We start from the raw sequence: 22,189 nt of genomic DNA, 5'->3' as shown, positions 1-22,189 counted from the left end.
ACACAGTTGCTTGTCAAAGTTCAGCCAAAAATGAAAAAATTGTCATCAGTTACTCACCCTAGCTAATTTGGTTCTCGCACATCAAGCAGACATGTTTGAGCTTCTGTTTACCACAGCTGTGTGTGTTGATGAAAAAGCCTAAATTAAATCTGTTCATCATATAAAGCGATCTGGTCTCTTCAGAAAATTGACTAAACCGCTCAATTCATATGGATTAGTTTTACTTCGAGTTTAAGTGTTAGTTGTTTAGCTGTCGAAGAAGGGACCGAAAGCTCTCAGATTTCATTTTTTCAATTGTTTTGAAAGATGAACAAACGTCTTATGGGTTTGGAACAACATGAGAGTGAGAAATGAATATTTTCATTTTTGGGTGAAATAACCTTTAATAATTTCCTCCACCTCTCCTATTAATGCTAAGCTTTCAAAACACTCCAAAAAATGTGAGAAGAAAAATTAAGCCATGTTCCTAGCCATCCTGTAAAAGGGTTAAATATTGGTGGCTCTGATTTATCTCATTTCCTCCTCAAGATATTCTCATGTGTGATGAATGAAGAACCGCTTCATGTTTATCTCAGTTCACTTCCTTACATTCCAGTATCATCCTGTACTACATTTCTTGCCTGAATCACATTCATTCTTTGGGAATTTCACCCCCAGCCCACATTGATATTGGTAAATTTGCAGTCAGATCCCGTTCGTCCCCCAGCTGCCCATCAGAGAGCCGTCTGCAGGAACAGAATAAGAGATTAGACTTGGCCTTGCGTTTTCATTTTCCAATCTCTGTAAAGATCAGCTGCTGCTCTGAGACCCTCTGCCTCAGTGGGAGATGAAACATGCAGGAAGGGGTTGAAAAAGATGAGTTTGCAAAAAGTGAAATATAGGACAGTGAAAGAACAGTGACTCTGTCGTCAGCGCTCCAGTGTTTTGAGCCTTGTGGCTTTGTTAAATTCCAATATCTTCTTACCAAATCACCAGTCCTATCTAAACACCTATATCTTGCAATAAGCCTGAATCCATACAGTAAATCACACAGAAATCAAAGCATATTTAATTTAAAATGAAAATGTCCTCGTGACATGTAGGCTTGAATACACAGGAAATTAAACTTCTCAGTGTGAAAGGGTGTGATTAATAATACCAGTACTGCATGTTCATCAGAATACTCTGAGATCAGCTGAACAGGAAGCATCAGAAGTTGAATTGGAGTTCAGCACAAAGTTGTTTCCCCAAAACATTTAAAGGGGTATTTCACTGCTGGGCTTTAAATAAAAGTTGTCTGCCTGTAGAATAGATGAGCAAAAAAACAAAAATTGAAATTGGTGCTACATGACTACAGAAAGCAGATAAAAGTAGGTAGGAAAACTTCAAAACCCATAATGCACTGGGCTTGTTGCCATTCAAGGAATTCAAAGAGTAAACGTTTAGTGGAAGTGAGTTAGTTTTGTTTTCCAGTGAAGAATCGTAAATACGGAGAGAACGCAGCGACGGACAATCTGAAAAACCTCTGTGTTTGTAGTCAACATTTCAAACTGGATGATCTTGAACAGTGTTTTTGGCCAAACGGAGGGGAAAAAGTGAAATAAACTGACATTTAAAGGTGCCCTAGAATCGAAAATTGAATTTATCTTGGCATAGTTGAATAACAAGAGTTCAGTACATGGAAATGACATACAGAGAGTCTCAAACTCCATTGTTTCCTCATTCTTATATAAATCTCATTTGTTTAAAAGACCTCCGAAGAACAGGCGAATCTCAACATAACACAGACTGTTACGTAACAGTCGGGATCATTAATATGTACGCCCCCAATATTTGCATATGCCAGCTCATGTTCAAGGCATTACACAAGGGCAGCCAGTATTAACATCTGGATCTGTGCACAGCTGAATCATCAGACTAGGTAAGCAAGCAAGAACAATAGTGAAATATGGCAGATGGAGCAATAATAACTGACATGATCCATGATATCATGATATTTTAAGTGATATTTGTAAATTGTCTTTCTAAATGTTTCGTTAGCATGTTGCTAATGTACGGTTAAAGCGCGCGATTTAAAGGGGCCGCAGCCTGAATCAGGTCATAGTTAATGATGCCCCAAAATAGGCAGTTAAAAAAATTTATTTAAAAAAATCTATGGGGTATTTTGAGCTGAAACTTCACAGACACATTCAGGAGACACATCTTATATTACATCTTTTGAAAGAACGTTGTAGGGCACCTTTAAATCTTCCCTTTTAAATCGTTTTGCTTGGCGTCAACACTGGATGGTACAATAAATGTAAAGTATATGTATGAAGTAGCAAAACGCTGTTGTGTACAGATAAGAAAGCTTTTGTCATAGTGCTTCATTTTTACCATAAAGCTGTTAAAAGAGTAGACATAGTACACTAAAATTTTCAGTGAGAAACCTATCCTTACAATAACTGTTCTGTTAAAGGCGCTGTTTGTAAAATTTAGGAGGATCTATTGACAGAAATGCAATATAATATACATAACTGTGTTTTGAGTGATGTATAAAGACCTTACATAATGAACCGTTATGTTTTTATTACCTTAGAATGAGCCATTGACACTGCGGTCCCCTTACATGTTAAGGCGCCATTTTGTGCCGGCATGTTTCTACAGTAACCCCAAATGGACAAACTGCTCTGCAGAGCGTGTTTCGTCACTATGTTGTTGGTGTTTTTAAAGGCAGCTTGCATCATCACTACGTTGAATTAGTGTTGTCAAAAGTACCGACTTCGGTACCTAGTCGGTACTGAAATTTTAAAAACGTGACGCTTTGAGCGCTATTGAGCGGATATTATACCTTTTTAAAAAGTCTTGATTTTGATTTTGGGCTCTAATAGAATATTTTCATGCATGAATGTTCAAAAAAATACCTAATTTTCCCCATATTCTCCATTGTTGCAGCTCCTCTCTTCCCAGTCTGTCAGTAACACTGAGTTTAGTAAACAGTAACACTGTTTAGTTCCTGTCTCTATGAAGCCCCTCCTTCTGAAAAGCACATTGTGCTCTGATTGTTCGGTTGGATCACTGTGTTGTGATTGGTCAAGCGCTTCAAGCATGTTTTGGAAATGTCACACAGCCTTTAACATGACTGCAGTAGATTTGGGGTGGATAAAACAGCATCTCTTAGACATGGCGACAACACACTACTAAATCACTCAACCAGGCCCTGTGCCCGTTATTTAGCGTATGCCTTGGGCGGAAATTATTTATGAGGAAAATTGTGACATGTATGTTCTCTGAACTACAATTGAGGCATTTCAGGGAGTTCAGAAACAGTGCTTACTGATATAGAGAAGAACTCCCTTTGGAGAGACTGTAACTTTTGCAGCATTGCACACTAAAATGTAAAAAAGTACAATAGGACTTTTTAAAGCATTTCACCGTTTCACTCTGTCACAGGAGACCCAGCAGATCCCCACTGAGGAGGTGCAGCTGGAAATCTACCTGTCCAATGGCCAGAAGGTCAAAGTCAACATCCTCACATCTGACCAGACCGAAGATGTTCTGGAGGTGAGAACGTTGTTTTGTAACTGTTAACTGCTTCATGTTCTCAGAGCACATTATCACTGCCAGGTTTATGCCTTTATGTCATTTTGGATAGTAATATCTTTCCTGACACCTTTCATTGTAATTGTGAGCTATCATGAATATCCTGTTCATTCATGTCTTGTTACATACAGTAAACTCATATGGCCAAGACCAGACATGCATAAAAACAAGACTGAGAGAATTTTCTGATTTAGGATTTGTTTTAGTTAGGACTTTCAAAGTGAACACAAATTTGTTTATTGCTTAACAGTAGTTAAAGTCTTATGATACAAACCAAGCTAATAATGTTCAATTACTTTCCTGTATATTTTCCAGATATGATTGTAAATTTCCTTGCAAAGAAAATGTAACATTTTAATGAAAAAAAATAATTTATATGTGTGAAAAATGTGTGATGATAATGTATTTTGAAATTATTTCAAATATTTTTATTTCAAATAATGTGTAAATGATACATTTAAAATAGGGCTGCACAACGGTTAATCGTGATTAATCGTTTGCAAAATAAAAGTCTGTGTTACGTAATATATGTGTGTGTTCTGTATATATTATGTATACATAAATACATGCACATACATGTATATATTTAAGAAAAAAATTATATTTATATATAAAATATTGATATGTATATGTAATCTAAAATATATATAAATATGTATATTTATTTATACATGTATATATTTTTTAAATTTTAAACAAATGTTTCGATTTTAAATGTAAATACAAAATTTTACTTAAAAAAACAGGCAAAAAGTTGTTTTATTATTCAGCTATTGCAGATTTGCATTTCTGCAAATGAGACCAGAAAAGAGCACCTTTGTGTCTTTATACACACCTGTTCACAAATTTGGGGTCAGTAAGAAATTAATACTTTTATTCAGCAAGGATGCATTAAATTAAATACAATAAAAATAATTTCTCTTTAAAAAGTAAATTTATTTTAAACTTTCTGTTCATCAGAATCCTGTAAAAAAAAAAAAAAAATGTTTTTGGCAAGAAATGTTTGAGCACCAAATCATCATATTAGGATGATTTAACAAATAAATAAATAGTTATATTTCACAATATTGCTATTTTTACTGTAATTTCTCAGTTTATCATTCTCTGTGAATCAAAGCCATGACCTTGGCATATGCTTATTTATTTTTCTTTTCTTTAAAAGAATGGAATGAAATAAATAGAAGGGGGGAAAATATGCAATTAATCTTGATTAATCACATTTAAATTGATTGACAGTTCTAATATAAACTTTCTTTGTTGTTCCTTTTTAATGCAGTTAAATACAAATAATATCGTGCTGTACAAGTCTTAGTCTGCGTAACAAAAGAACATCTTGTATTTCTCCACTGATTCTTCACTTAGACCTGCTCTCCAATCAGCATGACACATATTAGAGCTTGAGTCTTAAGGGCTTTAAGAAGCTCTTTGAGGATCATAGCTTTCCCATGTGCACCACACAGAGCCAAAGCTGATCCGAGCTCTCATTAAAATGCACCCTGCACCCATATGCAGCACGCACTGCTTTCTGCTGTGCCATTCAACCTCAGTGACGGCCCAAAGCGCCCTTTAGCACCTGACGGAAAGCAAGAAAGTCAAGTGTTACGCATAAAACATGGCTTAAATGTAGTGAAGAGTAACTTGATCATGGGACCTCATGGGTGTAATGTTTAACATTTGAACACTCCTGTCAAGGAAAACACTTTAAAAAATGGCACACCATATAAAAAGGAATTATAAAATGTAATATGAAACCTAAAGTAGTAAAAACATTAGGGAGGAGGAAATGTAAGATAATAATTTCTAATTCTCATAGTTTCGCTGGAGAGAAAACCTGTCCAATAAAACATAGCAAGGCGTTTACTCGACTAAATTCATATTCACACATTATTTATCAAGTTTGTGTTTAATGCTTTGTCTATATGCACATCTTGTGAATTGGATTACAGTCATCTGTTGTTGGGTAATCATAAGCGCCATGTAGATTGATGATGATTTAATGTCCTCATCAGGCTGTGGCCTCAAAGCTTGACCTTCCCGATGAGCTGGTGGGATATTTCAGCCTGTTCCTGGTTCAGGAGCGGGGGGATGGGGGCTGCACGTGTGAGTATAACATCTGACCCATTTAATTTTCAGACCTTTTTAACAGAAATTTGCCATCATAATATGTGGCCTGCTGGCTTCAGCTGGAAAGTGGCTTGGCTGTTATTAAATGGTATCTAAAAGTCAACACACTTCCTCTGGACTGGATCTAAATGCAGTCCTGGCAGCTCAAAAGAGGGTCTGTGTTCTGTTGAGATGGCCGCCCACACTTCTTAAAAGTAAACTGAGGTCAAGTAGATGAAACTTCGGTCAAGCTGTTGTTGGCATGGCACACGCAGCTCTGCTGTAGGCCTGTAATGCATGTTCGGCAAACATGGTTATTTTTATTTCTTATTCTTACAGGAATTGAATTAAACCCAAACCATAAGTATTAAACTTTTTGGTGTGTGTAACCCGCCTTGTACTCTTTTGGCTCCAGACCTGAATATGTCAATAATTTAACAACACATTCACATGTTCATGGTTCAGTTAATGGTCACATAACATGTGGGTAAATATTTTTTTTTAAATAAGTGTTTATTTTGATATTTGCATCACACTGGTGTTTAAGGAACCCAATCATTTTCAGTAATAAAGATAATTAAAAATGATTATTTGTTAGATTATAAATATTATTTTATATTATTATTATTACTATTGTTACCTTTAATTATATTAAAAAAAATGGACTGTACAATAAAACATATATGATCATTATAACTAATTTATTTTACTTTACAACTTACAGTGATAATATTTATGTGTTAAATTCATTATTCAAACCTCAAGCTTTTATTTTGGCGAAAACTGCAGGGAGGCCTCTAAGGGGCCATTTACACCACACCATTTTCAACTATATAAAAGGATTTTTTTTGTTTGTTTTTTGGCCGTTCATTTACACTGCATTTTGAGAGCCTGAAAATGCAAACTTTTGAAAACTGGTTTCAAAGTGCACGTTTTTGAAAATGACACCGTTATCGCCTCAATGTAAACTACAAAAACGCAAATCTGTGAAAATGGTGACGTCATGCGCATGCATTTTACGTGTTCAGTCTATAGACATAGTTTTTCTTTACAAAGTGACATCGCCATCTACTGGCCTGACAGCATATTTTTACATTTGCTATTTACAAGGTGGAATTTGCAAGCGGAAAGACTGAACGCTTCTCCAGAGAGGAATCCTTTTATTTTTGACATTTGGCATGTTTGTGTGCTCGTGCGCGTCACTGTGTGTGTAACATGCACCCGCCTTTAAGTAACAAAAAAAATGCTGCGCCATTGACTTTAGACCAGGTTTTTGTTGATCAGTGGCTCAGTTGTTTTCATTTGCGCGCCAACAATGCGCCTGAACGCACCTCGTTTTCAGACCAGCACACCCATGGGCGAACAGATGGGCGCGAGTGCATTTGCTATTTAAACAACGTGGGCACTAGACATGAAAATGATAACTGCGTTGGGCTGAAACTAGTAAAAAAAACTCTTGCGTCGCACCTGGCATGGCATTTTGCTGGGTGTATGAAAGGGCCATGTGTTTAGTTTATGCACATGGAAAATGTAAAGGCACCCCCGGTGGCCGATTTTCTTTAGATTTTGTCACAGGGCCATGAGTCAAACAGGCCCAGTGAGTTTTGGACACATTTTTCGAGATACGTGTATGTCCTCAAAGGCAGTCTTGACACGTTGGACAAAGACACCGTGTGCCAATTTTCAAATTAATCAGACTTAGGGTTGCATAGTTATAGCCATTTTTATGCTTTTTTCCATGTTATAGCGCTACCAAGTGGCCAGTTGCTCTGTACTTTGTCACACGACCACAGAATGAGCTCTTGCATATTTGTGCCAAGTTTGGTGAAAGTATCTCATTCTGTTCACGAGTTATAGCCATTTTAGTAAAACTGGCTCCATCCACTTCTAATGTTTTGGCGGCCCTTAGAGACCGTGAATTGAAATTTAAACTTTTCCTTTAGGATTATAAATGTTTCTCATTACAAGTCTGATAAAATGCTGAAAACGTATGTTCATAAAAATGTTGGAAATCGTGCAAATGTGAGAATTAAATGAGCTTGGTGATCCAGAAGTTCCTGCAGGAACCCCTGCTCCAAGCAGTGACACATTGATGTTCATCTTGCGACAATCAAACAGACAAACAAAATCCCATAGGGGCCAATAAGCAACTACCCAGAACACCTTAGCAACGGCGCAAAAATGCACTGAAACCACAACTGCATAACAACACCCTGTCAACCACCCACAACACCTTTAGCTCATGATGAGTTTTGCACAGAGAAACTAATGTAAAGAAATGTTACCAGCTAATCAATAATATTTTTTTTCTCTGTAAGCATTGAAACATGTTGCCTTTATCAGCTTTTTTTGTAAAACAACACAGTACATACTCTGAGAGGGGACAAAATACTGCATTACAGTTGCCTAGAAGTTGAAAGACAACATGAAACATTGCTTTAGAAGAAATAGATGTGTTTTCCTCATTAGTCTGTTATGAACAATGTTTGTCGAGACTATATTGGCAAGAGTAAATGCAACAGCAGCGGTATTCAAATTGCTTGTCACTGTTTTGATTGATTGTGTATGGGCTGAAATACCCTGTGTAGAGAAATATTACTTGCTCCATCTGAAATTAAACCGATTATACACGCACTGTGAGGAGTTGTTTGCTCTGGATCACATTTAATAATATTCTGGCTCAAAGCGGCCTTTCGAATGACCAAGAGTGCATCTATTATTTTTCTACGAACACCCCCCAGAGACAAAATAAATGAATTTCCTGAGTCCAGATTCTTTCATTTCTTTTTGCAATACGTGTCATGGCGAATTCATTTGTAAAGAATAAGTTATTTTTTCCTTGATTGTTCTCTTTCCAGTTCTGCCGTCATTGTGTTACTGAACTGAAAATCTTTCAAAGGACGAATTCCTAGGAGAGCAGTAGCGTTATTGGAAGTGGAGTTGTTATTTTTCTTTAGACTTCACAGACTCGGTCCAGTTCTTGAAACTCGAGGGCATCTCTTTTCTGATTTTATGCAGATGTCTGGCAGCCACTTTCCTTGACTGCATGTAACGTTGTCGTTTTGTTTGTGGAAGTTTCCATGTCTACTTTTTTTTTATACGAGCTGTCATTGTTTGACTGCTTTTAGCACGGAATCATCACGCATCCCTGAGGAATGACATGCTATGTGTCTCCCACTCGGTTGCTAGATCCCTACCTGAAACAGGCTTAATTCTGTCAGATATGAGGGAAAACAGCTCCCATAAGAATCCTTCCCAAAAATGATTTTGGCGTCCTGCCCATACTTGGCAGAAACATGCATTGGAGAAAGTGTGAAAAATAAATGCCTGCAAACAGAACCTGATTTTCGATTGACTGATGATGGAAGCCAAGATCAACAAATATGTGCCAAAGAATGTCAACAGAAAAAATAAATCCTACTTTATTATTATTGTTGTTGTTATAAATTCTGGAAATAAATCTGAATATAATTAATCAGTGTAATGTTTTAATTAGCAAGTCTGTAACCATTTCTATCATAGATGGGAAAAGATCATTTACAGCCAATACAGGAAATTTACTATAGGAAATATGTTTTTTAAAGCTTTTTAACATTTATCGAGGTTGAGCCAAAAACCTAGGACTAGTTCGCCAAAGTAGGTTTTTTAAATAATCTCCAATATTTAACGTATGATTCGTTGGACAGTGACGGTCCCAAAGGCAAAGTTGCTCAGAATGAGAAGTTCTACCATGTGGTATGAATGTCGTGGGCGTGTGCAAAAAAATTGCATGATATACAATCCTTTACGCATGTGAAGTCAAACAGGCCCAGCGAGTGATAGCTGCTCAAACTTCGCCACATTTTTCAAGATACGAGAATATCTAAAAAGGCAGTCTTGGCACCTTGGACAAAGACACTGCATACAAATTTCCAAGTCAATCAGACTTCGGGTTGCATAGTTGTAGCCATTTTCATGTTTTTTTTCCATGTTATAGCTCCACCAAGTGGCCAGTTGCCACGTCCTTTTTCATGTGACCACAGAATGAGCTCTTACATGTGTGTGCCAAGTTTGGTGAAAATATCTCACTCAGTTCATGAGTTATAGCCATATATATATATATATATATATATATATATATATATATTAGTAAAAGTGTCTCCGCCCACTTTGAACGTTTTGGCGTCCCTTTGGGATTGTGAATCAAAATTTCAGTTTTTTTTTTTTTTTTTTTTTTTGGACATCAGACTCCAGAGAATCTTGCTACACTGGTTTGGTTCCGATCATCCAAAAACCTAGGACTAGTTTGCAAAAGTAGGTTTTTCAAAAAATACCCAAAAATTTCACCAGAGTGACGATCAAATCTGAGACATGCATTTTGTCCGTCTTGAGTTAAGGATTCCAACGATATAAGACACTTGAATCTACACTTAGGAGTTTTGATTGATTATCATACTTTTGATCACTGTAGCGCCCCCATCAGTCTGATCGGGGCGAGGTTTGAGTTTCAAGTCTCTACAACTTACGGTTTGGTCTGCCCGATTACTTTTATGGCAGAATGTTGATCTTTGGAAATTTTAACAATTACAATAGGGTTTCTAATAATGACAGTGTTTATAATAATAACAATAAAAGGTTTTTGTATTATTATTTTAGGTTTTTACAGTGACAACTATAAGCAATAACCATACAAAGCAATTAGAAACGTGGTGATGATGTAGAACACATGTATTTATTAAGATACTCCCATCACATAATGCCGTTCTTGTCTTAACATGCTGTCTAATGTCAGACTACTGAAAGGGTAAGCCAAAGAGTAGAATGAACAGTTGTGACGGCATGCATTATGCTATCGATCTAACTGTCGTTTCTTCTTCTTTTCACACTCCTGTTTTTAATGTTTCTTAAAGCTCAATGCCCATTTCAGTTCAATCCCTGGCTTCCATCTCTCCCTCTTTCCAAACTCTAGAGAAAATGTCTTTTCTAACAGCTGCAGTATTTATTCTCCCTCCCTCCCTCCTTCCTTCCCTCTGTTCCTCCTTCTCTCTTGCACAAAGTGATAAACATGTTATTGTGCCCTCTACGGCTTTAGCCAGATGGATTCTCCCCCATCTCACTTTGTTTGTTGTCATTGTTATTACTCTCCAAATGTCCTTGAGTCTTAAGGCACTCACACATTTCATCTGGTCTCTCATTCCCTCATCCAAACCTCTCCGACCTCCCACGGTGTCCCAGACGTGAGAAAACTGCAAGAATTTGAGCTGCCCTACGTGTCCATCACCAGCCTGCATAGTCCCGACTACCATATCGTCCTCCGTAAAAGGTACAAAACTCATTTTGGAAGTGATTGTTGAGCATTATGTCTAATAGCAGAGTATATATTTATGTAGCTCAACTGATTTGATGTTCTTGAAATACTTCTATAACAAAAACATCCTGTTTAAAGGGATAGTTCACCAAAAAAAAAATCTGTCATTTACTTACCCTAAACCTGTATGACTTTGCAACTTCTTCAGAACTTGAAAGAAGATATTTTGAAAACATATTAGTGTTTTAAAGCGGATCTATAATGCCCCTTTCACAAGATGTAATATAAGTCTCTGGTGTCTCCAGAATGTGTGTGTGAAGTTTGAGCTCAAAATCCCCCACAGATCATTTATTATAGCTTGTCAAATTTGCCCCTATTTGGGTGTGAGCAAAAACACGCCTTTTTTTGTGTGTGTCCCTTTAAATGCAAATGAGCTGCTGCTCCAGAAGAGGGCGGAGCTTTAACAGCTCAACAACAGCAAAGCTGGAGAATCTCACGCAGCCAAAATGAGGATTGTCAGTAACGGTGTTCAGCCTTACATTGTTCAAACCGGAGTCGACACTGATGGAGAGACTCAGGAAGAAGTTACAACTTTTAGACGTTTCTGAATGGTTAGTGGATAAATTTATGTAGTTGCTGTGAAATTGATTCAACTCATCCACTAGCATGTGCCGTCATGTTCATCTTTTGTGTTGAATTGACCCTCGTTTGTGAAGCAGTCCGGCGTAAAATGACGGCATGTCAACAACACTCGACTACAACAACTCTTCCTCTTCTCTAAAGCAGCCCAACATGGCCCCGCCCCCTTTGTTGTGTGTTCTCGGGGGCGGAGTTTATGTAAATTTGGGGGTTTGTGATGTCACTAACCCGGGAAGAAGCTCATTGTAGTCCCTACCAGCCATTTGCTGTAGTCCTAAACAGATTTCTGTAAAAGAAAATATCTCCCTTTGCATTGAACTTTGAGCATTGTAACTTTGCAGATGTTGTTTATGCTCAAACAGCAACATTACACACTAACTAAAGTTAAAAAAGTCAAATCATAATCAACCACCCCTTTTAATTTTCAAAAAGGATGCAAAAGCACCATTAAAATATAATTTCATGTCTATGATAGCCATATGATAGCCGTAATGTGAAGAATGGATCAAAACCAAAACACCTTTTTATGAACCGAATCATCCGAATCATTGAAAAGATCATGAACTTTCATGAATGCATCAAACAAAAAAGCTACAGTATGAAGATTTTCAATGAATAATGTTAAATTTTGTTATTTTCCTCACACAAAGTTATCAGATATTTTGTAATATACCCCACAAGTCACATGGACTGTGTTTTTGAGCTTGACAGCTACAGTGCTTATTCGCTTTTATTAAATGGATAATTATAATGTCATAGATATTCTTAAAAAAATAACCTTTTGTGTTTTACAGAATAAAGGAAGTCATACAGGTTTGTCATAACATGAGGTTAAGTAAATGATGACAGAGCTATAATTTTTGGTTGAACTATCCCTTTAATAAAGTGTTAAAATGTCTCTCAGAAACTTCATGCTTGCTTCCTGAAGTATGACTTTAATGGTGAGATTGAAGTCGTCTCAAATGGCTATTCAACACATGGATATTTGCTTTAGGAAGAGGCACCCCACAAGGCTCCATCTTCACCCTGTTTAAAATACTAGAGAGGCACTTTTTTGTCTTCCTGTTGTAGAGGAGTGTATGATAGTCACTTTAGCGCTCTGCTTTTGTGCTTCTGTGCAGCAGTCATTTTCCTATTTCCCATCTTTCCCAGATTTTTTGGACTTGAAGATAGCTGGATTTAGACATCTCTTTCGTAACCGTGAACTGCTGTGCTTTACAGAATCTCTGAAGGGGTTTAAAGCAGTACAAACTTCATTATTTATTCACAGGAAAGTGCCAATCTGCACACGGCTTATAAATGTTGATGTTCCTAGTGGTTTATGAACAGCAGTATATTCATTAAATGCCCTTTGGAGTGCACGGTTTATGTAATGGCATAATTTGAGAGAATCAAGGGAGATTATTTATGTAAAAGCATGGGCATGGAGAACACCATGTGTTTCACCATGTGCTCTGGAAGCAGGTGTGAAGGTGTTATGTGAACATAAATTTCCCATTTAGCATATTAGCACAGCTTAGCAGGGATTATTTTGCTGAAATCGTTGCACTTTCACCTCTAACACATACTTTTGGAAAAAGTGTATTTCTTTTCAGTCCCCTCAGGAGAACCGCAGGCCTCTTGACCTACTTTACAAGAGATTACAGACAGCCTTCAGCCAGATCCCACCTGTTCACTGCATCAGGAACGGGATGTCGATCTGGCTCTGGTGCGTTTCCCAAAAGCATCTTTAGCCAACTATGGTCGCAAGTTCCATTGATCTCTGTTGGTAATGACGGAACTTGTGACCGTATTTTCTTTGGGGAAACACACCTCTGATTGGCTGCTAACAGAGAAAGGAAAGGGGTATAAAAGCGCACATATGCTTTTAATAGAGATAAATGAAAAGATGCACTACTGTAAATTAAGATGATGCATTTATTTGATCAAAAGTGACAGCACTTTCCACAAAATATGAAGCAGCAAAAATTTTCAACATTGGTGATAATAAAAAATGTTTTTTAAAATAGAGAACAGCTCTTTTAAAGCTGCAGTCCATAACTTTTTTTTGGATAAAATGATCCAAAATCAATTTATATTGTGTATTGTGTAATAATATTATATAATTATATAATATAATAATAGTGTATAATATTGACACTTTGGGCCCAATTTGGACATTTTCACTTAGGGGTGTACTCACTTTTGTGGCCAGCGGGTTAGACATTAATGGCTGTGTGTTGAGTTATTTTGAGGGGATGGCAAATTTACACTCACTACTTTACATTGTAGTGTCATTTCTTCAGTGTCGTTACATGAAAAGATATAATAAAATATTTACAAAAATGTGAGGGGTGTAGTCACTTCTGTGAGATACTGTATGTCATTTTGGTGATCAAAGATGAGTTCAGATTGACTACAGGGGGACTTTAATATGTCAAAAATGTTTATTTTTCCACTTACCTTGTATATATTCATTATGAAAAGCTGAAATTGTTCTTTTTAAAATGCAATTGTACTTTTTCTTAAACGAATTTAGATCTACTATAGAGTATATTCCTCACTCCCCACATTTCTCACAGACCATGTGAGAATGATCTTTTCAGAGAGAGACAGAACATTTCACATAAGATTTACACCTTTCTAGGCATTACTTTAGTGCAGAGTTTGCACCTTTCCTTTGTTTGCTTTAGCCTTTCTCTACTGCATCTAAAGTATGCATGTGTATAGTGTAAATAAAGTATTATCAAGCATGAATGTGTGTAGTATGAATGCGGTCTGAAAAATTACATTCAGTAGGAAATGAATACAGTTCAATTTGACCCCCTTTATGAATTCTTGGGGTAGTTATACAAAAAAAAAATCTAATCTAACAAATTACTAAGAAATATGAAAATGTATGGAAGAGGATTAGGGCCAAGCAATAATAAAAAAATAAAACCATCTTGAAATTAAAGTTGTTAAATTTCGAGCAAAAACTCGTTAAATTATGAGAACAAATTCGTAATTTAACGAATTTGTTCTCGTAATTTAACGACTTTTTCCTCATAATTTAATGTTTATTCTCAACATTTTAACTTGACTTTTTTTCTCGAAATGTAACGACATTTTTCTCATAATTTAACGTATTTGTTCGCGTAATTTAACGAGTTTTTTCTTGTAATTTAATGAGTTTATTCTCAACATTTTATCTTGACTTTTTTTCTCAAAATTTAACGAGTTTTTTTCGTAATTTAATGTTTATTCTCAACATTTTATCTTGACTTTTTTCTCGAAATGTAACATAATTTTTCTCATAATTTAACGGATTTGTTCTCGTAATTTAACGACTTTTTTATCGATATTTAACAACATTTTTCTCTTAATTTAACGGATTTGTTCTCGTAATTTAATGAGTTTATTCTCAACATTTTATCTCGACTTTTTTCTCGAAATTTAACAACTTTAATCTCGAGATGGTTTTATTTTTTTATTATTGCTTGGCTCTAATCCTCTTCCATAAAAATGACATTGAAGAGGGTAAGAAACATGTTTTTTTAAGAATACCTAGAATCTCAAATAAATAAATGTTTTCATTTATAAAATATTTCAAAAATCACAGCATGCATGGTCAAGTTGACCCCCTTTATGCATTCTAGGGTTAAAAATGTTCAAGCATCAATCGCTAAAAGCTGTCAAATGAGGTTTAACGGTATCCAGTCTTGGCTGATATGTGGACAATATCTATTGTTATGCAGAATTGTATCTTTGTGCTCTTACAAACTCTGCTCAAACGTATTCATCATTTCTGCCCACAGCGTGATGAGAATCGTTTTTGACATACTGAAGATTGCTTGTTTTGCCAGATTGTCATTTGCTTCTAGGCGAATGGAGAAATGCACTGCAGCAGCATTTGTTAAGACAGTATTTCCATATAGATATAGGCAGATGTTTTATAACAGGACAGAACTCGGTGTTTAACTTGATGGAGGATTTAATTGAATGTTTTCTAGACTATTGGGTCAGATCCTCAGGCATGAGTGCATAAGGCTATGATTATGCAGTAAAACTCAATGATTTAAAGTCACTGAATTGCTTAATGGTTTTAGATGATACATCAGACAACAGTTGTGATCAAAGAGCACAAAGGTAAATTATAGAATGTCCCTGAAATAACTTTCAAATCATCATTGTCTCTCGTCCTGTTCTCAGCTACTGGGACACCGCATACGACAGTGATGTCATGGACGACCGCGTGGGACTCAACTTGTTATATGCTCAGGTAACAATCTCATGTTTTAAAGGCACTCTGTGTGTGGTCCATCTCACAAAAATGTGCATAATGGTTCTGGCAAATAATGTGGCTCATTTGTTTTCACTTTGTGGGAATCATCCAAAAATGGCTTAATTATAGTTGTCTCTGCCAGTGTTGTTGTTTTTATTGAAAAGTAAGTTAAACGTTTTAATTAACTGGAATAACAATGAGGCATAATAACCTGAGAAAAACTGGAACTAAACTAAAATACATTCTCATAACTATAACATTAAAATAAAATAAAAATGGCCAAAAATAAATGTTATATTATAAAACTGACAACCCATCTGCATTTAGGCATTTTGCTGAATAGTAACACTAGACTGTTGAGAAATTAAACAATTAAACATTTTAAAATAATACCAGTTGTTTTTTAACTTCCAATGCCATAAAATACTGAAACGGTACAAATTTACAATAGTACTCAATTTGTAGGTATCATGAACTAACATTTATTAATCTATAATGTAAGTTTATGATCCCTGGTACATTAAATAATAATTGATAATGGTAAATTTATATATACATTTTAAGATATCAAATAAAAAAGTAACACCCTACAATAAGGTTTCTTTAATTAGCATTAGTTCACTACATTAGTTAACATGAACTAACAATTAAAAATATTTCTAAAGCATTTATTAATCTGGTAATGATAATCTCAACATTTACTAATGTATGATTAAGATCAAAAGTTGTATTATTATGATCATGAACTAACAATGAACAGTTGTATTTTTATTAATACTAACAAAGATGAATAAGTACTGTAACAAATGTATTGCTCATTGTTAGTTAATATTAGTCAATGCATTAACTAATCTTAACTAAAGGAACATTATTGTAAAGTGTTAGCTATAAAATTACTGTATTACAATTAACAATGAACAACAGTAAGGTTAAGTAACATGTAAGTTTAAGTAACAAACTAAGATGTTAGTTCATGATACCAAATGCATTAACTATTGAATACTTTTGTAAAGTGCTATCACTAAAACTAAATACTGAAACTAGAAATTTAAAAATGATTGCATGAAAACTAAACTTAAACTAGAAATAAAAACTAAACTGACTGCATATTGAGTTGGGATTGAAGATTATTTTATCATCGAAAACTACATAAATCTCCTTTAAACACATAATTTATTCAAAATTCAAGTTCAGAGTGAAAGAAACTGCATTTTTCCCCTCTTTTTCCACCCAGACGGTGTCTGACATAGAGCGAGGATGGATCCTTGTGAACAAAGAGCAGCACAGACAGCTGAAATCCCTGCAGGAAAAGGGCTCAAAGAAGGAGGTACGGCTGAGCTCCACCACACGTTATTTGATCTCCCTAGTGTCTATGAGCTGGAAAGAAGTTTACTGCTTCTATAAAAGCTGAAGTCCATTCTCAGACCTGAATGTGTGATGTTGAAGCTTCATTAATCTCGTCATTTGTGTGTGTTAGATTACCATCTCTGTGTCTATCTTTTCTCCCACAGTTCATCAGATTGGCTCAGACACTCAAGTACTACGGCTACATCAAGTTTGATCCCTGCATCACAGATTTTCCAGAGAAGGGCTGTCATGTTATAGTCGGTGCCGGCAACAATGAACTCAACTTTCATGTCAAACTGCCCAGCGAACAGATGAAAGAGGGCAGCTTCAAAGTCACGCGCATGAGATGCTGGCGGGTCACTTCATCTGTAAGTTTGATAAAAGAAGTCTTTAACAATACAAAGTGTAGAGGTGTGGTCGCATTAGCAAAATGTTCCATTGTCGATTGTGTAGTGATGTATTAAGTCTCTGGTGTCCCCATAATGTGTCTGTGAAGTTTCAGCTCATAATCCCCCACAGATCATTTATTATAGCTTGCCAAATTTACCCCTATTTGGGTGTGAGCAAAAACACACCGTTTTTGTGTGTGTCCCTTTAAATGCAAATGAGCTGCTGCTCCCCGCCCCCTTTCCAGAAGAGGGCGGAGCTTTAACAGCTCAACAACAACAAAGCTGGAGAATCTCACGCAGCCAAAATGAGGATTGTCAGTAACGGTGTTCAGCCTTACATTGTTCAAACCGGAGTCGACACTGATGGAGAGACTCAGGAAGAAGTTACAACTTTTAGACGTTTCTGAATGGTTAGTGGATAAATTGATGTAGTTGCTGTGGAGTTGATTCAACTCATCCACTAGCATGTGCCGTCATGTTCATCTTTTGTGTTGAATTGACCCTCGTTTATGAAGCAGTCCGGCGTAAAATGACGGCATGTTAACAACACTCGACTACAACAACTCTTCCTCTTCTCTAAAGCAGCCCAACATGTTCCCATAAACTGACAACAAAAGAGATTTTAAGTGTTATAATCGTGATTTTATAATGTCTAAATATGAAATAATAATAATAATAATAATAATTATAATAATAATAATAGTAATAGCAAAACTCCTGATCATGCAGATTCTAATTCAAGTGATTGGATTTTGCAAAGCAATGGTAAATGTATCCACTCAAACAGTAAAATCTCCAGAGTTAAATCAACTCTGCTCAGAGTACATATGGTCCCTCTCTAAATAGTGTTAAAGTAACACTGTTTATCTCACTATTTATCAGTTCATCTCAAAGTTAATGAGATAATTAAGCAATTAATAAGGCTGTGACTAAAGTCAGTTGTAGTTCATGAGTTTCTCTTTTCTTCAGTGATTCTGCTTGTTAACAGCAGGTGTTCATCACTAATGCACAATCATCACTTAATTAATTGTTTAATTATCTCATTAATTTGAACTCTGCTTCAGTGTTATATTTTAACACTATTTACACAGGGACCATATGTACTCTGAGCATAGTTGATTTAACTCTGGAGATTTTGCTGTGAATTTATGCCAGGTTCAGACTAAACGACATCAGCTTGATTTTGGCACAATCTATTTGATGTAGGGTGTCGTGGTTCGTGATTTGTAAACGACAACGGTCAATGGGACGTTGATTGTTTAATCTCATATAGTGTCATAGTGGATGACAACCGATGCCGCGTCTGCAGCACTTCACAACGTCCCTGATTAAGTGTGCTGCAAAAGTCCTAAAAAGTAAAGCATTTATCACCCCCAGGTGGCTGGATGCAGTATAGGTCATAACCTCCACCCTCTCCATGTAATCAAATGGGACGTGAGACAAACTAAACAATTTTTCCAAAGATGTTTTTTGTCATTTTAAGTAGTATTTTTAGGCTTTTATCATGCTGATGTTTAAACGTTTTTTCTTTTTGTTGTTGTTGTTGTTTTTGTTTTTTAAATAAGTTTGGTTTTAGTTAGTTATTTGATGCTATAAAAATATGGGTTTGACGTTATGATTGACAGCTGTGGTTGATAGCTTCTCTGAGCGACTTTTTTCTGGATTTTCGGGAAGAGATTGTAACTTTAACTTTAATTTTTACTTGAATTTAAATAACTTTATTGGCATGGTGAAATAAATCTTTACATTGCCAAAGCATTAATAACACTGTACAATAAAATAATAAGAATGAAGAAAGAAAAAAAAAAAAATCTAGCAATAAAATAGCAATAAAAAATTGCAATAAAAATGTTCAATCTTATAATATTGATTCATTTCCATAACTGTTTATTTCACACTGACATAATGAGTTGTTCTGCAGTGAACTGAACGAAGCGATTCTGTGGGAGTGTGGGCGGAACCTTGATACCGCGGCTCAACTTCACGCTCACTACCGCGCAGACTTCGGTGTATGTAAAACCAATGTGTCGTTTGATGTGTTTCTCGTCCACGACATGACAAGAATTTAAAAGTCAAAATCACATAATCTGACACGGTGACTATCGTAACAGACTGAACCCAGCAGAAGACAGCAAAATCATACAAGCTTAAGTTTAAAAACAACTGGTACTGTTTAGTATGCTGTTGTCAACACTAGACATTTCAAGTGTCTTGCAGAGTCTGGTCAGCTGAATTTGCACAAAAGCTTGTCATTTAGGAGTCCCACAGTTCCAGAGTCCATTCCTGAAGTATGTGGAGAGTTAAGAGAGGTTCTTGACCCTGTGAAGTCAAATAAGGTCATGTTTTTGAACAAAAAGAACCACTTTTTTTTGTTTGTTTGTTTGTTTGTTTTTTAGACATAATTAGTTTGTTTGTTTGCTTTAAATTAAACAGGCAAGCAATAGTTAATTTTATTTTAGCCTGGTTCATTTTAATATATTTATAAAACTACTTTTTATATTGTTCAAAATGCTCAAATTTAACCTGAAACCCCCTTATTTTTCCAAATTATCTGTACTGCTTTTCACAGTACGGATGTAGGAAAACTTCCTTTTACATCTCCAGACTCTTCTCCAAATTCTTTCTATGACTGTCCCTTCAGGCATGTCTGGTCGGTCTATTTCTGAAAATGGGAAGTTGCAACGAGGACGACCAAAAAGCACTTTTTTCAGCAGAAAAAGGACTGTGCTATTTGCTCACTTACTGAATAACAGTCAGCTACCAGACACTCGTCTATCTATACATTCATATTTATTCCCACAAAATGTATGCCTTCATGGTTTTCTGCAGCCATATTACTGTACTAGAATTGGGAAACAAAGGAAAGATGATCAAAATTCAGAATGCGGATTCCGGCGTTTCATTAGCGAGTGGAAGTTGCTCCTCTCTGCAGTGGTCTTGGCTTGGTCTTTGCCCTAGAATAGCAGAGTTGTGTTACTAATGAGCTCAGAATGGCCGGACGCTGAGGATGCTGGGACTGCACAGCCACGTCTTTATAATGGGAGTTTTCCGTGTCTGTGTAAATAAGTTGACTGTTTTGTGTCATCTGAGACAATTCTAATGAGACACTTTTGTGAATTGTGCTCGTGATGCAATGTAATTATGAGGACGATGACATTTAGAGCAGAGCTAATGATGACTAATTGAGCTTCGAGGGTAATTGCCATGTAGAGGAGTTTAGAAACTGCCACTGTAATTGCCTCGACACAAATAACAATGATTATGATGATCATATTTGTGATGACCTGGCTTGACTCTACAGCAGGTGCCAGTGGCGAACGGTACCGCGAACCCAAGCAGTTCAAGTAAATGTGACGTGAAACTAGAGCTGGCCTTCGAGTATTTGATGAGCAAAGACCGTCTGCAGTGGGTCACCATCACCAGTCCACAGGTCAGAACCGAATCCATCACAGAACGTGTTACTATTATGTCTAAATAAATGAAAAAAAAAAAAAATGCTAAAAATAAAAAGTGTTTTTCCCCGCAGGCCATCATGATGAGTATCTGTCTGCAGTCTATGGTGGATGAGCTGATGGTGAAGAAATCTGGCGGAAGCATTAAAAAGGTCAGCAGGTCTATGTTTGCCGCCTTGTAAAGACGTGTCAAATATCTGTGGGAATATCTTTCAGTTGGTTGATGTGCGTTTAAGAGTTTGAGTCACAGTGAATTTGTTTTTGTTATATGGGACTGGCATGATAAACCCTTTCAGGATAATAGGCTTAATGTGGCATATGTGAAACTGGGTTTTCTTCAGACTGTCAGAAGTGAGCGCTGCAAAAAAAAAAGGCCTTGAAAGTTGTTTCAGTGCAAAAACAACTAATGTTTTCAAATTACTGCAATTTAATGAAAGACTATGAAACTTATTTTTTGCTGTAATAATATGCATCGATGAATCTTGCAAAGTAAGACCAGGAATGTGTTTATTCGAGGAGCATTCTTTCTCTTTTTCTCTAAGTTTGTGATTTTGATGTGTTTCCAGCAGATGCAGAAGAAGCGACTGAACGGCTCGTTCCAGCGATCTGACAGTCAGCAAGCTGTGAAGTCTCCTCCATTACTGGTGGGCATTGAGGTTTTTGATAATGGAAACTACTTTTGATATGGAAGATGAAGCATTGTTAATTTGCCATTTGCATGAATGTTTTTCAGGATTCCCCTGATCCCAGCCGTGAACAAGTAGTCAAACTCTCTGTGAGTTGTTTTTCATTTCCTTATAATCAACTTGCAGTGTAAATATTGTCTGTACTGTTTTGTACCTGTGTTATTTTAGTATTATTTATAGATTATTATAGTATTAATTAATAGGAAGAAGCCACATATTAAGGTCTGGGTAGATTAGATGCAAAGCAAACAATCGCAATCAACATGTTGGATGCAGGAGAAATGGTCAGGAATAAAGATCTGAGCGACTTTGACAAGTGCGACTGGGTCAAGAGTATCTCTGAAATGGCAAGGCTTGGGTGTCGCTCCCGGTCAGCAGTGGTGAGAATTTACCAACACTAGTCCGAGGAGGGACAAACACAGACTGGTGACACAGTGTTGGGAGCCCAAGACTCATTGACGCACGAGGGCACTGAAGGCTGT

General features: G+C 36.3%; 1 protein-coding gene across 2 annotated transcripts in view; it reads left to right on the top strand.

The window, feature by feature from the left end:
- snx17 (sorting nexin 17) overlaps window positions 1-22,189 on the top strand; it is a 42,201-nt gene that overhangs the window by 14,331 nt on the left and 5,681 nt on the right. The window contains exons 5-14 of one of the 2 annotated variants that reach the window (XM_067384875.1): window positions 3,412-3,522; window positions 5,571-5,661; window positions 10,879-10,966; window positions 15,761-15,830; window positions 17,068-17,160; window positions 17,345-17,548; window positions 20,871-20,999; window positions 21,096-21,173; window positions 21,591-21,665; window positions 21,755-21,796. In XM_067384875.1, the coding sequence (XP_067240976.1) occupies window positions 3,412-3,522; window positions 5,571-5,661; window positions 10,879-10,966; window positions 15,761-15,830; window positions 17,068-17,160; window positions 17,345-17,548; window positions 20,871-20,999; window positions 21,096-21,173; window positions 21,591-21,665; window positions 21,755-21,796 (981 nt within the window). Of the gene's footprint in view, window positions 1-3,411; window positions 3,523-5,570; window positions 5,662-10,878; window positions 10,967-15,760; window positions 15,831-17,067; window positions 17,161-17,344; window positions 17,549-20,870; window positions 21,000-21,095; window positions 21,174-21,587; window positions 21,666-21,754; window positions 21,797-22,189 lie in introns of both variants that reach the window. The other variant, XM_067384874.1, reaches the window with a different exon arrangement.

This window comes from Chanodichthys erythropterus, chromosome 4, assembly GCF_024489055.1.
Source record: "Chanodichthys erythropterus isolate Z2021 chromosome 4, ASM2448905v1, whole genome shotgun sequence".
NCBI classification, from domain to species: Eukaryota; Metazoa; Chordata; class Actinopteri; order Cypriniformes; family Xenocyprididae; genus Chanodichthys; species Chanodichthys erythropterus.
This window is presented reverse-complemented; position numbering and strand designations above follow the sequence as displayed.